The 16,161-nt window shown below is 47.7% G+C and overlaps 1 protein-coding gene across 2 annotated transcripts in view; it reads left to right on the forward strand.

Annotated features, from left to right (window-relative positions):
• Positions 1–16,161, forward strand: part of LOC137372614 (guanine nucleotide exchange factor VAV3-like) — a 350,921-nt gene that overhangs the window by 291,942 nt on the left and 42,818 nt on the right. For both annotated transcript variants that reach the window (XR_010975463.1, XM_068036548.1), the window contains exons 21-24: positions 482–547; positions 891–925; positions 5,816–5,932; positions 15,518–15,605. Coding sequence is in view for 1 of the 2 variants with exons in the window: in XM_068036548.1 (XP_067892649.1) it covers positions 482–547; positions 891–925; positions 5,816–5,932; positions 15,518–15,605 (306 nt within the window). In the remaining variant the exon portion in view is untranslated. The remainder of the gene's footprint in view (positions 1–481; positions 548–890; positions 926–5,815; positions 5,933–15,517; positions 15,606–16,161) is intronic.

The following is a 16,161-nucleotide window of genomic DNA, read 5'->3' on the forward strand; positions in this document are numbered from 1 at the left end:
GAGAGTGCGGTGGAGGCAGGTTCAGTGAGTGTTTAGGATCTGGAATGCACTGACTGAGAGTGTGGTGGAGGCAGGTTCAGTGAGTGTTTAGGATCTGGAATGCACTGTCTGAGAGTGTGGTGGAGGCAGGTTCAGTGAGTGTTTAGGATCTGGAATGCACTGCCTGAGAGTGTGGTGGAGGCAGATTCTATTGAGGTTTTCAAAAGGGAATTGGATAATTATCTGAAGAGAGAACATTTGCAGGGCTGCGGGGAAAAGGCAGAGTAGTGGGACTAGGTGAAAAGCTCTATGCGAACTGAAACCGACAGTACGAAACGAATGGCCTCCTGTGCTATAACCATTCTATGATTCTAACTTCAAAAGTAACTTCACTGGCTATGAAAAGCTTTGAGAAGTCCTGGTATTGTGGGCTGGCTGAATGTTGTGTATGAGTGGGTTCCTGTTTCGCTGCCTCATTTAAATATCTCTGTGCTTGTTGCAGGGTAAAAATCTGACAACAAGGGAAGTTGGATTCTTTCCCAGTGACTCAGTAAAACCCTTGCCGTGTGTAAGTAAAACCATTTCGCTCTTCACCAATACTCCTTTCTGTTCATGGATAGTATTCGAACATTCCAAATCTGAGAGGGTTAATGAGTTATTAGGGAGGGGAAATGTGATTCAGATTATTTGCTTGAGTGCAGGGGAAACCCTGAGGTTTGTTCTTGCTTTATAATTGGGCCATCAGCATTGCTGGCAATTGGTCGGCAGGCTACAGCACTGGCAATGGCACTGGCACTGGCACTGGCAGTGCTCAGTACCTTGGCCCTGGGCCACCCACACAATTCAGCGTCACATTGACTGATTTCCTGGGATTGCAATTTACTATTTGATGTTTATCCCTCTACCCTCAGGTTCCAAAGCCTACGGATTACTCAGGATTTGCGTGGTATGTACATGTGATCGAGAAGCGGTCAAACCAATAACTGTAAGAATGAACTAATCTCCAGAGCTTGCTGACCTTTAACTGTGTGACTAACCCAGCAGAGGGTTGACTGGAGTTTAAGCTGTACCTTGTACAACTTATAAAGGCAACACTGCACAATGAAAAATACACATTGTAGGATTCAATGGGATTGCCGTTGTTAGATTCTAAATGAACTGGACAATGTCGGCCGTGATCAGCTGTCTCACCTTGTCCAGAACAGTAGAACCAGACGACACGACCTGAGCTTGAAGGGGAAAATTCAAAACTCATTTGGGGAAATAATATTTCAGGGAGCGAGTGGTCAATCTGTGGACCAGGTTCTCTAGGGAGATGGTGGAAGCTGTTACTATTGATTCATTCAAATGTAAATTCGAGAGATTTCCCCAGAAAATAACATTTTGTTCTCCAGTATCTGAGTAATTGGAGACATGACGTGTAGTGAGTGGAGCGAGCACAGGAGGAACAGGTGACCTTTGGCCTATTGTTCCCAAAGTTCTCCCCCACTGGGGGGTTTCCCCACTTCATATCTGGGCCAGTTGTAGAATCATTGATGGAGATTAAACACTGTGATTGGTCAATAATTCCATTATCATTGGATCATGTGACCACCAGGATGGGAGAAGGTGAATGAGAGCGACCTGGGTCTGTTATTGTCCAGTAATTCATCTGTTCCTGATATAGTTATCAACTTCCAGTAATAGCCAGTCAGAGTGCTGAAAAACTAAAAGGGCAATAGTGGCCACAGCAAGAATCCATGCGAGCATTTAAAAACACAAAGGTTAGTCAAGAACAATAGGCTGACACGCCCAGTGCAGTACCGAGGGAGCGTCAGTACCGAGGGAGCGTCAGTACCGAGGGAGCGTCAGTACCGAGGGAGCGGCAGTACTGAAGGAGTGCTGCGCTGTCAGAGGGTCAGTATTGAGGGAGCGCCGCACTGTCGGAGGGTCAGTACTGAGGGAGTGCTGCACTGTCAGAGGGTCAGTACTGAGGGAGTGCTGCACTGTCGGAGGGTCAGTATTGAGGGAGCGCCGCACTGTCGGAGGGTCAGTACTGAGGGAGTGCTGCACTGTCGGAGGGTCAGTACTGAGGGAGTGCCGCACTGTCGGAGGGTCAGTATTGAGGGAGCGCCGCACTGTCGGAGGGTCAGTACTGAGGGAGTGCTGCACTGTCAGAGAGTCAGTACTGAGGGAGTGCTGCACTGTCGGAGGGTCAGTATTGAGGGAGCGCCGCACTGTCGGAGGGTCAGTACTGAGGGAGTGCTGCACTGTCAGAGGGTCAGTACTGAGGGAGTGCTGCACTGTCGGAGGGTCAGTATTGAGGGAGCGCCGCACTGTCGGAGGGTCAGTACTGAGGGAGTGCCGCACTGTCGGAGGGTCAGTATTGAGGGAGCGCCGCACTGTCGGAGGGTCAGTATTGAGGGAGCGCCGCACTGTCGGAGGGTCAGTACTGAGGGAGTGCTGCACTGTCGGAGGGTCAGTATTGAGGGAGCGCCGCACTGTCGGAGGGTCAGTACTGAGGGAGTGCTGCACTGTCGTAAGGTCAGTACTGAGGGAGTGCTGCACTGTCGTAGGGTCAGTACTGAGGGAGTGCTGCACTGTCAGAGGGTCAGTACTGAGGGAGTGCTGCACTGTCAGAGGGTCAGTACTGAGGGAGTGCTGCACTGTCGGAGGGTCAGTATTGAGGGAGCGCCGCACTGTCGGAGGGTCAGTACTGAGGGAGTGCTGCACTGTCGTAGGGTCAGTACTGAGGGAGTGCTGCACTGTCAGAGGGTCAGTACTGAGGGAGTGCTGCACTGTCAGAGGGTCAGTACTGAGGGAACACTGCACACTCAGAGGGTCAGTACTGAGGGAGTGCTGTACTGTCAGCGGGTTAGTACTGAGGGAGTGCTGTACTGTCAGAGGGTCAGTACTGAGGGAACACTGCACACTCAGAGGGTCAGTACTGAGGGAGCGCTGTACTGTCTGCAGGTCAGTACTGAGGGAGTGCTGTACTGTCGGGTCAGTACTGAGGGAGTGCTGTACTGTCAGCGGGTTAGTACTGAGGGAGTGCTGTACTGTCAGCGGGTTAGTACTGAGGGAGTGCTGTACTGTCAGAGGGTCAGTATTGAGGGAACACTGCACACTCAGAGGGTCAGTACTGAGGGAGTGCTGTACTGTCAGCTGGTTAGTACTGAGGGAGTGCTGTACTGTCGGAGTGTCAGTACTGAGGGAACACTGCACACTCGGGCACTAGTGAGGTAGCACTGGTCTGTGGATGTGAAGGGCATCTTCGCAGAGATCTCAGTGACCAGGGGGAATAGGTTTAAAGTGATTGGTAGAAAGATTTGAGGGGAGATAAGGAAACTCTTTTTCACTCAGCGGCAGTGGAGGTCTAGAACTCACTGCCTGAAAGGGTAGGAGAGGCAGAAACCCTCAATTAATTTAAAAGTTATGATGACAGGTCACTGACCTGAAACGTTAACTCTATTTCTCTCTCCACAGATGCTGCCAGACCTGCTGAGTATTTCCAGCATTTCTTGTTTTTATTTCATTTAAAAGGTGTCTAGATATACACCTCAAATGACATAATCTGCAGGGCTACGGACCAAATGCTGGAAGGTGGGATTAGGCTGGGTGGCTCATTTTTCTGCCAGCTCAGACACAATGGGCAAGTGGCCTCTTTCTGTGCCGTAAACTTTCTATGATTTAGGGGGCCACATAAAATCCCAGCCTTGAAGGGTTGAAAATTGATAAGGAGGAGGTATTGGTTGGGCTATTTGTACTTAAGGTTGATAAAGCACCAAGACTGGATGAGATGCATCCAAGGATGCTGAGGGAAGTGAGGGTGGAAATCACAGAGGCACTGGGCATAAATTTTCAGTCTTCCCTAGACTCAGGGGTGGTGCCAGAGGACTGGAGAATTGCAAACGTTACACCCTTGTTCAAAAAAGATGTGAAGATAAACGCAGCAACTACAGGCCAGTCAGTTTCACCTCGGTGGGAGGGAAGCTTCTAGAAAAGATAATTCGGGACAAAATTAATAGCCTCTTCAACAAATGCAGGTTCATTAGGGAAAGCCAGCATGGATTTGTGGAGAGCAAATTGTGTTCAACTAACTTGCTAGAGTTTTTTGATGAGGTAACAGAGAGGGTTGATGAGGGCAATGCTGTTGATGTGGTGTACATGGACTTTCAAAAGGCGTTTGATACAGTGTCACACAACAGACTTGTGAGCAAAGTTGTAGCTCATGGAATAAAAGGGACAGTAACAACATGGATATGGAATTGGCTGAGTGACAGGAAACAAAGAGTAGTGGCTGATGGATGTTTTTTGGACTGGAGGAAGGTTTGTAGTGGAGTTCCCCAGGGATCAGTGTTGGGACCCTTGCTTTTCCTGATATATATTAATGACCTAGACCTTGGTGTACAGAGCACAATTTCAAAGTTTGCGGATGACACAAAAATAGGAAACTTTGAAATGTGAGGAGGATAATGTAGAACTTCAAAAGGAAATAGACAAGTTGGTGGAATGGGCAGACAGGTGGCAGATGAAATTTAAGTGTGAAGTGATTTATTTTGGTCGGAAGAATGCAGAGAGACAATATAAAATAAAGGGTGCGATTGTAAATGGTGTACAGGAGCAGAAGGACCTGGATATATCTGTGCATAGATCATTGAAGGTGGCAGGACAGGTTGAGAGAGCGGTTAATAAAGCATAGTGTCCTGGGCTTTATTAATAGGGACATAGAGTACAAAAGCAAGTAAGTTTGTTAAACTTGTATAGAATACTGGTTCAGCCTTAACTGGAGTATTGTGTCCAGTTCTGGGTGCCACATTTTAGGAACAATGTGAAAGCATTAGAGAGAGTGCAGAAAATATTCACGAGAATACTTCCAGTAACGTGGATAGATTGGAAAAGTTGGGACTGTTTTCTTTGAAGATTTGATAGAGGTATTCAAAATCATGAGGGGTCTGGACAGTGTACAAAAAGAGAAATTGTTCCCATTGATGCAAGGATCAAGAATGAGAGGGCACAGATTTAAGGTAATTGGCAAAAGAAGCAATAGAGACATGAAGAAAAACTTTTTCATGCTGTGAGTGTTTAGGAATGCACTGTCTGAGAGTGTGGTGGAGGCAGGTTCAGTGTGTGTTTCGGATCTGGAATGCACTGTCTGAGAGTGTGCTGGAGGCAGGTTCAGTGAGTGTTTAGGAATGCACTGTCTGAGAGTGTGGTGGAGGCAGGTTCAGTGAGTGTTTAGGAATGCACTGTCTGAGAGTGTGGTGGAGGCAGGTTCAGTGAGTGTTTAGGATCTGGAATGCACTGTCTGAGAGTGTGGTGGAGGCAGGTTCAGTGAGTGTTTAGGATCTGGAATGCACTGCCTGAGAGTGTGGTGGAGGCAGGTTCAGTGAGTGTTTAGGATCTGGAATGCACTGTCTGAGAGTGTGGTGGAGGCAGGTTCAGTGAGTGTTTAGGATGTGGAATGCACTGTCTGAGAGTGTGGTGGAGGCAGGTTCAGTGAGTGTTTAGGATCTGGAATGCACTGTCTGAGAGTGTGGTGGAGGCAGGTTCAATCGAGGCTTTCAAGAGGGAATTGGACTGTTATCTGAAAAGGAAGAATGTGCAGGGATACAGGAAGAAAGTGGGGGATTAGCACTCGGTGAATTTCTCTTTCAGAGAGCCAGCACAGACACAGTGGGCTGAGTGTTCTCCTTCTGTGCTGTAACAATTCTTTGTGATACTTCATTGGTTGTGGAGCTCTTTGTGACATCCTCAGATGGTGAAAGGCACTGTAGAAATGCAAGTCTTTCATCACTGACTGGAGGAAGTCTTAACCCGACCTGCAAATCACTCAAGCAGTTTATTTCTCGATTAGGTATGCAGGAGCAATGGAACGGCTGCAGGCGGAGAATGAGCTTATCAACCGTGGAAACAGTACATTTCTCATCCGGCAGAGGGTGAAGGAGTTAGGAGAATATGCCATCAGCGTCAAGTGAGTTGTTGCTGTCTCCGTATTAAGAGTCTGACAGAGTGGTAATATTACTGTGTACATACGTGAATACATCAATAAAAAAAAGAAAATTAAATTAGTGATAGGGCCATTAAAAGATGAGCTTTTAGGGTAGGACTAACAGGCCCAGGGAACCCTGGATGTCAAGGGATATAGAGGATTGGATCAGGAAAAAAAAGGAGGCTTATGGCAGATTCAGAGGGCTGAAAACAGCGGAGGCCCCAGAGGAGTATAGAAAGTGTAGGGTGGCACTTAAAAAAGTAATTAGGAGAACGAAGAGGGGACATGAAAAAACACTGGTGGGCAAGATAAAGGAAAATCCCAAGGCATTTTATAAGTATATTAAGGGTAAGAGGATAACCAGGGAAAGAGTAAGGCCCATTTGAGACCAACGTGGCCATCTTTGTGTGGAGCTGGAGGACATAGGTGAGGTTTTAAATGATTACTTTTCATCTTTCACTATGGCGAAGGACGATGCAGGTGTAGAGATCAGAGAGGGGGATTGTGATATACCTGAACATATTAACATTGAAAGGGAGGAAATATTAGCTGTTTTAGCGGGCTTAAAAGTGGATAAATCCTCAGGCCCAGATGACATGTATCCCAGGATGTTATGTGAGGCAAGGGAGGAGATTGCAGGGGCTTTGACACAAATTTTCAAATCCTCTCTGGCCACAGGAGAGGTACCAGAGGACTGGAGGACAGCGAATGTGGTACCATTATTCAAGAAGGGTAGCAGGGATAAACCAGGTAATTACAGGCCAGTGAGTCTAACATCAGTGGTTGGGAAAATATTGGAAAAAATTCTGAGGGACAGGATTAATCTCCACTTGGAGAGGCAGGGATTAATCAGGGATAGTCAGCATGGTTTTGTCAGGGGGAAATCGTGTCTATCTAACATGATTGAATTTTTCGAGGAGGTGGCGAGATGTGTTGATAAGGGTAAAGCAGTTGATGTAATCTGCATGGATTTCAGTCAGGCTTTTGATAAGGTCCCGCATGGGAAATTGGTTAAGAAGGTAAGAGCCCATGGGATCCAGGCAATTTGGCAAATTGGATCCAAAATTGGCTTTGTGGCAGGAGGCAGAGGGTGATGGTCGAGGGTTGTTTTTGCGAATGAAAGCCTGTGACCAGTGGTGTACAACAGGGATCGGTGCTGGGACCCTTGCCATTTGTAGTGTACATTAATGATTTAGACGTGAATATAGGAGATATGATCAGTAAGTTCGCAGATGGCAAGAAAATTGGTGGTGCTGTAAATAGTGAGGAGGAAATCCTTAGATTACAGGGAGATATAGATGGGCTGGTAAGATGGGTGGAGCAGTGGCAAATGGAATTTAATCCTGAGAAGTGTGAGGTAATGCATTTTGGGAGGACTAACAAGGCAAGGGAATGTACAATGAATGGTAGGACCCTAGGAAGTACAGAGGGTCAGAGAGACCTTGGTGTACTTGTCCACAGATCACTGAAGGCAGCAGCACAGGTAGATAAGGTGGTTCGGAAGGCATATGGGATACTTGCCTTTATTAGCCGAGGCATAGAATATAAGAGCAGGGAGGTTATGATGGAGCTGTATAAAACACTAGTTAGGCCACAGCTGGAGTACTGTGTACAGTTCTGGACACCACACTATAGGAAGGATGTGATTGCACTGGAGAGGGTGCAGAGGAGATTCACCAGGATGTTGCCTGGGCTGGAGCATTTCAGCTATGAAGAGAGACTGGATAGGCTAGGGTTGTTTTCCTGAGAGCAGAGAAGGCTGAGGGGGGACATGATTGAGGTAAACAAGATTATGAGGGGCATTGATAGGATAGGAGGGAGTGGGTTAGATAGGAGGATACTTTTTCCCTTAGTGGAGGGGTCAATAACCAGGCGGCAGAGATTTAGAATTAGAATTTTTTTTTTAGAACATTACAGCGCAGTACAGGCCCTTCGGCCCTCGATGTTGCGCCGACCTGTGAAACCATCTGACCTACACTATTCCATTTTCATCCATATGTCTATCCAATGACCACTTAAATGCTCTTAAAGTTGGCGAATCTACTACTGCTGCAGGCAGGGCATTCCACGCCCTTACTACTCTCTGAGTAAAGAAACTACCTCTGACATCTGTCCTATATCTATCACCCCTCAACTTAAAGCTATGTCCCCTCGTGTTTGCCATCACCATCCGAGGAAAAAGACTCTCACTATCCACCCTATCTAACCCTCTGATTATCTTATATGCCTCTATTAAGTCACCTCTCCTCCTCCTTCTCTCCAACGAAAACAACCTCAAGTCCCTCAGCCTTTCCTCGTAAGACCTTCCCTCCATACCAGGCAACATCCTAGTAAATCTCCTCTGCACCCTTTCCATAGCTTCCACATCCTTCCTATAATGCGGTGACCAGAACTGCACACAATACTCCAGGTGCGGTCTCACCAGAGTTTTGTACAGCTGCAGCATGACCTCGTGGCTCCTAAACTCGATCCCCCTACTAATAAAAGCTAACACACCATATGCCTTCTTAACAGCCCTATTAACCTGGGTAGCAACCTTCAGGGATTTATGCACCTGGACACCAAGATCTCTCTGTTCATCTACACTACCAAGAATCTTCCCATTAGCCCAGTACTCTGCATTCCTGTTACTCCTTCCAAAGTGAATCACCTCACACTTTTCCGCATTAAACTCCATTTGCCATCTCTCAGCCCAGCTCTGCAGCCTATCTATGTCCCTCTGTACCCTACAACATCCTTCGGCACTATCCACAACTCCACCGACCTTCGTGTCATCCGCAAATTTACTAACCCACCCTTCTACACCCTCTTCCAGGTCATTTATAAAAATGACAAACAGCAGTGGCCCCAAAACAGATCCTTGCGGTACACCACTAGTAACAAAACTCCAGGATGAACATTTAGGGTAAGGGGCAGGAGGTTTGGGGGGATTTGAGGAAAAATTTTGTCACCCAGAGGATGGTTAGAATCTGGAACTCACTGCCTGAACAGGAGGTGGAGGCAGGAACCCTCACAACATTTAAGAAGTATTTAAATGAGCACTTGAAACGCCATAGCATGCAAGGCTACAGGCCAAGTGCAGGAATGTGGGATTAAAATGGCACAGACACGATGGGCCGAAGGGCCTGTTTCTGTGCTGTATAACTCTATGACTCTGTGAGCAATATAAACTGAGGCAGTGACAGAGAAGTGATGGAAGTGCTAAATAACTACTTTGCCTTGGATGAAATACAAAGTTCACTAGAGACTGAGCTTAAAAAGACTATTAATACAGTTGGGCTAGAGAGGAAGAATATAACTGACAAACTAGCAAAACTAAAAGAGGATTAAACCCCAATCCCATATGGTAAGTATCCACACATACTGCAGGAAACTAGGGAGGAGCTAGCAGAGGCACTCATTTATATATAGAAAAGTTCCATCAAAGAGTCTTCTTTGGCCTCCTTATCTCGAGAGACAATGGATACGCGCCTGGAGGTGGTCAGTGGTTTGTGGAGCAGCGCCTGGAGTGGCTATAAAGGCCAATTCTAAAGTGACAGACTCTTCCACAGGTGCTGCAGAGAAATTTGTTTGTCGGGGCTGTTACACAGTTGACTCTCCCCTTGCGCCTCTCTTTTTTCCTGCCAACTACTAAGTCTCTTTGACTCGCCACACTTTAGCCCCGCCTTTATGGCTGCCCGCCAGCTCTGGCGAACGCTGGCAACTGACTCCCACGACTTGTGATCAATGTCACAGGATTTCATGTCGCGTTTGCAGACGTCTTTAAAGCGGAGACATGGACGGCCGATGGGTCTGATACCAGTGGCGAGCTCGCTGTACAATGTGTCTTTGGGGATCCTGCCATCTTCCATGTGGCTCACATGGCCAAGCCATCTCAAGCGCCGCTGACTCAGTAGTATGTATAAGCTGGGGATGTTGGCTGCCTCGAGGACTTCTGTGTTGGAGATACGGTCCTGCCACCTGATGCCAAGTATTCTCCGGAGGCAGCTCTTGGCTGGCATACGTTGTCCAGGCCTCGCTGCCATAGAGCAAGGTACTGAGGACACAGGCTTGATACACTCGGACTTTTGTGTTCCGTGTCAGTGCCCCATTTTCCCACACTCTCTTGGCCAGTCTGGACATAGCAGTGGAAGCCTTTCCCATGCGCTTGTTGATTTCTGCATCTAGAGACAGGTTACTGGTGATAGTTGAGCCTAGGTAGGTGAACTCTTGAACCACTTCCAGAGCGTGGTCGCCAATATTGATGGATGGAGCATTTCTGACGTCCTGCCCCATGATGTTCGTTTTCTTGAGGCTGATGATTAGGCCAAATTCATTGCAGGCAGCCGCAAACCTGTCGATGAGACTCTGCAGCCACTCTTCAGTGTGAGATGTTAAAGCAGCATCGTCAGCAAAGAGGAGTTCCCTGATGAGGACTTTCTGTACTTTGGACTTCGCTCTTAGACGGGCAAGGTTGAACAACCTGCCCCCTGATCTTGTGTGGAGGAAAATTCCTTCTTCAGAAGACTTGAATGCGTGTGAGAGCAGTAGGGAGAAGAAAATCCCAAACAGTGTGGGTGCGAGAACACAGCCCTGTTTCACGCCACTCAGGATAGGAAAGGGCTCTGATGAGGAGCCACCATGTTGAATTGTGCCTTTCACATTGTCATGGAATGAGGTGATGATACTTAGTAGCCTTGGTGGACATCCAATCTTTTCCAGTAGTCTGAAGAGACCATGTCTGCTGACGAGGTCAAAGGCTTTGGTGAGATCAATGAAAGCAATGTAGAGGGGCATCTGTTGTTCACGGCATTTCTCCTGTATCTGACGAAGGGAGAACAGCATGTTAAAGGTCGATCTCTCTGCACGAAAGCCACACGGTGCCTCAGGGTAGACGTGCTCGGCCAGCTTCTGGAGCCTGTTTAGAGCGACTCGAGCAAAGATTTTCCCCACTATGCTGAGCAGGGAGATTTCACGGTAGTTGTTGCAGTCACCGTGGTCACCTTTGTTTTTCTAGAGGGTGATGATATTGGCATCGCCCATGTCCTGGGGTACTGCTCCCTCGTCCCAGCACACGCATAGCAGTTCATGTAGTGCTGAGAGTATAGCAGGCTTGGCACTCTTGATTATTTCAGGGATAATGCTGTCCTTCCCAGGGGCTTTTCCGCTGGCTAGAGAATCAATGGCATCACTGAGTTCTGATTTTGTTGGCTGTACGTCCAGCTCATCCATGACTGGCAGAGACTGGGCTGCATTGAGGGCAGTCTCAGTGACAGCATTCTCCCTGGAGTACAGTTCTAGGTAGTGCTCAACCCAGCGGTCCATTTGCTTGCGTTGGTCAGTGATTATGTCCCCTGATTTAGATTTGAGGGGGGCGATCTTCTTGATGGTTGGCCCAAGAGCTCTCTTCATGCCATCATACATTCCTCTGATGTTTCCGGTGTCTGAGGCCAGCTGAATATGACTGCATAGGTGTTGCCAGTAGTCATTTGCGCAGCGCCTGGCTGTTCTTTGTGCAGTGCTTCTGGCTGCTTTAAGTGCTGCGGATGTTAAATCGCTGGGGGCTTTCTTGTAGTTCAACAGTGCAATGTGCTTAGCGGCTGTGACAGGTTCCAGCTCTTCAATATGAGATTGAAACCAGTCTGCATTTCTCTTCGCACGTTTGCTGCAGGTGGTCAAAGCTGACTCGTAGATGGCATCTCTGATGTGGGCCCACTTGGTCTCAGCATCCCCTGTGGGAGTGTTTTGAAGGGCTGTTACAAGTGAATTTAGAAATTTTTGTCACAGCTGTGGGTGAGAAATTCTGCTCGTGTTGATGCGCGGGTGGCCCTTCTGCTTGGAATGATGCAACTTCTTTGGTCTGAGTCTAACCTTGCTGCACACCAGGGAGTGGTCGGTGTTGCAGTCCGCACTGTGGAAGCTGCGTGTGATTTGAACACTGTTTAAGGCGGCTCGCCTTGTGACAATGAGGTCTAGCTGGTGCCAACGACGTGATCTTGGGTGCCTCCATGAAACCTGGTGACCGGGTTTAGTGTGAAAGAACGAGTTGGTGATGCAGAGGTTATGATAGGTACACAACTCAAGCAGTCTCTGCCCGTTCCCATTCATCCTTCCAACGTCATAGCGCCCAAGGCAGGAGGGCCATGAGTCATGGTCGGCCCCAACCCTGGCATTAAAGTCCCCAACAGGAATAGGTGTTCGGTGTTGGGGATGCTGCTAATGATGTTATGGAGTTCCTCGTAGAACTGGTCTTTAGCTTCAGGTGGGGAGCAGAGTGTTGGAGCATAGATGCTGAGTAGGTGTACTGGACCAGAGGTGGTGAGCAGTTGGATGGACAGTATGCGTTCTGAGCCATTTGAGGGAGGCTCTATTATGCTGAGCAAGAAGTTTCTGATGGCGAAGCCCACTCCATGCTGTCTTGGTTCTTCAGGATCCCTGCCCTCCCAGAAGGTGGTGTAGTCTTGCTCTGCTAGAGAGCCACTCGCGGGGAGGCGAGTCTCCTGAAGTGCTGCAATGTCTACATTGAGTCTACTGAGCTCGTTGTTAATGATGGCGGTCTTCCGAGAATCGTTGATTTGTGTAAGGTCTTCCAACAGGCCAGGACACATAGTTCTGACGTTCCAGCTTGCAAAGCGAAGGGCTGGTACCTTCTTTCCTTTTTTCGTGTTGTTTGGTGCGGTGTATCAGTCCACCTTTCGGGCAATGACCCTGAGTTCCAAGCACCCATTGAAGCAGGCAGACTGTGGCGGGGCAGAATCTTATTGACCGGGGGCTGCCCGGTTTGAGGCGGGCGGTGGCTGTCCAGTGAGGTGCAATGACCTCTCCCACCGACAAAGGCAACCCGTGGCGCCCAGTTTCTGCGCCAATTTATCTGGACTTATAACCCGTAACTGCTGCCTTCCGTGTTGTTTCAGTCGCTGTGAGGCAACTATGGAGTGACCTCTCCATGGCGCATGCCTGGGCAAATTTATGGAGGTTAAGAGTTGCTCAGTCGTCAAAACCCCCCTCTCGACCTTTCTGGTGGGGTCCAAAGGAGTGCAGAGCATGACGTTTGACACCGGTATGGCTGCAGGAACTGCCGGAAACATGCCAAAGGTGACACATGACCGCCTTCGGGGTTCCGCTCCGGATTTTCTATTAGGGTTTACTCCCTTAGCCTTGGTCTCTCCCGAGATGCCCACAAGGCAGTGGGGTTGTTAGGGCCCCTACACAGGTGTAGGATGATGCCGGTGGGAGGAGGGATGCGAGGGGGAGTGGTGGAGGGAGGGGAGTGCGAGGGGGAGCTGGGAAGGGGGCTGTACGGGGGTGGGGGGGCTGCAGGGGAAGGGGGTGCAGGGGGAATATGTTGCGAGGGGGGGTTTGTGAGGGGGTGAGCTGAGAGGGTGGAGCAGGGAAGGGGACGGGGGGTGGGGAAGGGGAGGGGAAGGGGGGGGGAAAGCGGGTGCAGGTAATAAGCCATTTCCTCAGTGCCCACCATCGACGTCCGGAAAGCTCATCCACGTCCTTCGGGAGGTGAAGCATCTTTTGGCAGACTTACAGAGGTGATTACATTCGCTAAGGGTTTTTTGATGTGGTTTAAATAAAGTCATGCAGCATTGCCGACAGTGCGCTGCAGATGCTCTCCGAGCCATCTCCCGCGGGCGCTTTGATGTTGCGGCCGGGGGGCCGTTCGTGGATTTTTTGGGTGTTCGGGCACCTTTTCTCAAGATTTCCCTAGGGTCCCGCTCCTCCTTCTTCACCTCAATGGACTTACCGCACGCCGTGGCTGCAGACACTGTGGGCGGTGAAGACAGCAGGATCGGAGATTAAAGTATTGACAGCTGTGCTCTTCAGTTTCGTCCGGATCAATTCGTTGAGAAAACAAAGAGCAGGTGTGGCTGGGGGAGGGCAGTGGGCCCAGGTAACATACACTAAACTAACTGTTAACTTTTAGATAGGGCTAAAATGAACTGATTTAAAGAGCCAGGGGAGTTTAAACAGTTTAAGAGGGCAGATTGGGGGAGAAAACGTTAGGGATGGGAGCAGATGGCCATGGATAGAGTTGAACAGCAAGGGAGCTTCCTAGGGAGCTTACAGCCCAGGAGCCATCAAAGAGTAGGTAGTGCCAAAGGACTGGTGCACAGATAATGATGTTCAAATGTACAAAAACAGTGAGAGAACAAAACCTGGGAACTATAGACCAGCCAGTTTAACATCAGTAACAGGAAAAATACTGGAATCTGTACTAATGGAATTTATAGAAGAGCATCCAGAGGCAGGAAACATAATTAATTAAAAAGTAGTCAGCAGGGAGTCCAAAAGGCTAAAACATACTTAACTAACCTAATAAAATGAAGAGATAATGGAAAGAGTAGACAAGGGTAATATAGTAGATGTCATATACTTGGATTTTCAAAAGGCCTTTGATAAGATATGGCATGATCAGCTCCTGACAAATGCTAGGGCATGTGGGTACCAGGGATAAATAGCTGAATAAATAGGAAATTGGCTAAACAATAGAAAGTAGAGGCTAGGGGTTAAGGGTAGATATTCAGATTGAAGAAGGTAAAAGCAGTGTTCCACAAGGATCAGTGCTGGGAAAACTGTTATTAATTTACATTAATGATTTGGATTTAGGAATAAGTAACTCGATATCAAAATTTTCAAATGATACCAAACTATCAGGGGTACAGCCAACACTGTGGAAAAGTTCAGCAAGAATCAAGAGAACATTAGGAAAGTTACATACAGGGTGGTTCGGTGGCAAATAAACTTGAACAAATAAATGTGAGGTGATGCACTTTGGTAGGAAAAGTATCATCACCAACAGCTCAGAAAATAAGATACTAAATGCAAGGATTTATTTCTTGTGGTATACAATTGGAAAAGTAGTGAAGTTATGTTAAACTTGTTTAGGACTCTGGTCAGGCCGCACTCAGAGAATTGTGCACAGTTCCAGGCTCCACATTATTAAAAGGATATAGAAGTACTGGAAAATGCACAAAAAAGATTTGCAAGGATGGTGCCTGAACTGAGAGATCTCAGATATTGAGAAAGATTAAACAGATCGGAGTTTTTTTTTAAAAAAAGACTTAAACATGATTTGATAAAGTTATTGAAAATTATGAATGGTTTGGACTGGTAGATGTGGAGAGAATATTTCCACTTGTGATGAATCCAAAAGTAGGGGACAGAAACGCAAGATAGTTACAAATAAATCCAAAAAGGAAATGAGGATAAATTTCTTTTACACACTGAGTTGGTAGAGTGTGGAACTTGCTAACACAGGTAGTGTTCAAAACGAATAGCTTGGATACTTTCAAAAGGAAACTAGATGAGTACATGAGAGAAGAAGGAATAGAAAGATATGCTGAAAGGCTGAGATGAGGGAGGTAGAGTTGGAGGAGACTCGGGCAGAGTATGAACACCAGCACAGAGTGGGTGGACTTAATGGTCTGATTCTTTGCTGTATATTCGGTGCAACTCCCTTGGACAATAGTATGAGGTGGTGGAAAGATTTGCAGTGTGATTAAACAATCTGACAGGTTATTGTTTTCATACCATCACATGACCCCGTTTGCCTCACACCGCTTTTCAATCTCTGGGCAGGTACAACAGTGAGGTGAAGCACATCAAGATTATTTCCAGAGATTCATCCTTTCACATTGCAGAAAACAAGCGGTTCCAAGGTTTAACCGTGAGTAACCTTTGTACAGAAATACTCGGCATCATGAAAATATTTTTTGTATTCATTCTTGAAAAGTGGGTGTTAAAGGCAAAGCCAGCATTTATTGCCCATCCCTAATTGCCCTTGAGAAGGTGGTGGTGAGCTGCCTTCTTGAACCGCTGCAGTCCATGTGGGGTAGGTATACCCACAGTGCTGTTAGGAAGGGAGTTCCAGGATTTTGACCCAGTGACAGTGAAGGAATGGTGATATAGTTCCAAGTCAGGATGGTGTGTGACTCGGAGGGGAACTTGCAGGTGGTGGTGTTCCCATGCATTTGCTGCCCTTGTCCTTCTAGGTGGTAGAGGTCACGGGTTTGGAAGGTGCTGTCTAAGGAGCCTTGGTGCATTGCTGCAGTGCATCTTGTTACTGGTACACACTGCTGCCACTATAGTGGAAATGATGCTTTATTTCACCGGGAGGTGGAGAGAGAGACTGTAATTGACCTCAGTACCTGCAGGTGAGCCAAGGGGAAGGGGGTGCTGAAGAGGAGTCCGGAGTTGCTACTCCTGATAGACAGCTCTGGGGA

The sequence above is a fragment of the Heterodontus francisci genome, chromosome 8 (assembly GCF_036365525.1).
Source record: "Heterodontus francisci isolate sHetFra1 chromosome 8, sHetFra1.hap1, whole genome shotgun sequence".
In the NCBI taxonomy this organism is placed as follows: Eukaryota; Metazoa; Chordata; class Chondrichthyes; order Heterodontiformes; family Heterodontidae; genus Heterodontus; species Heterodontus francisci.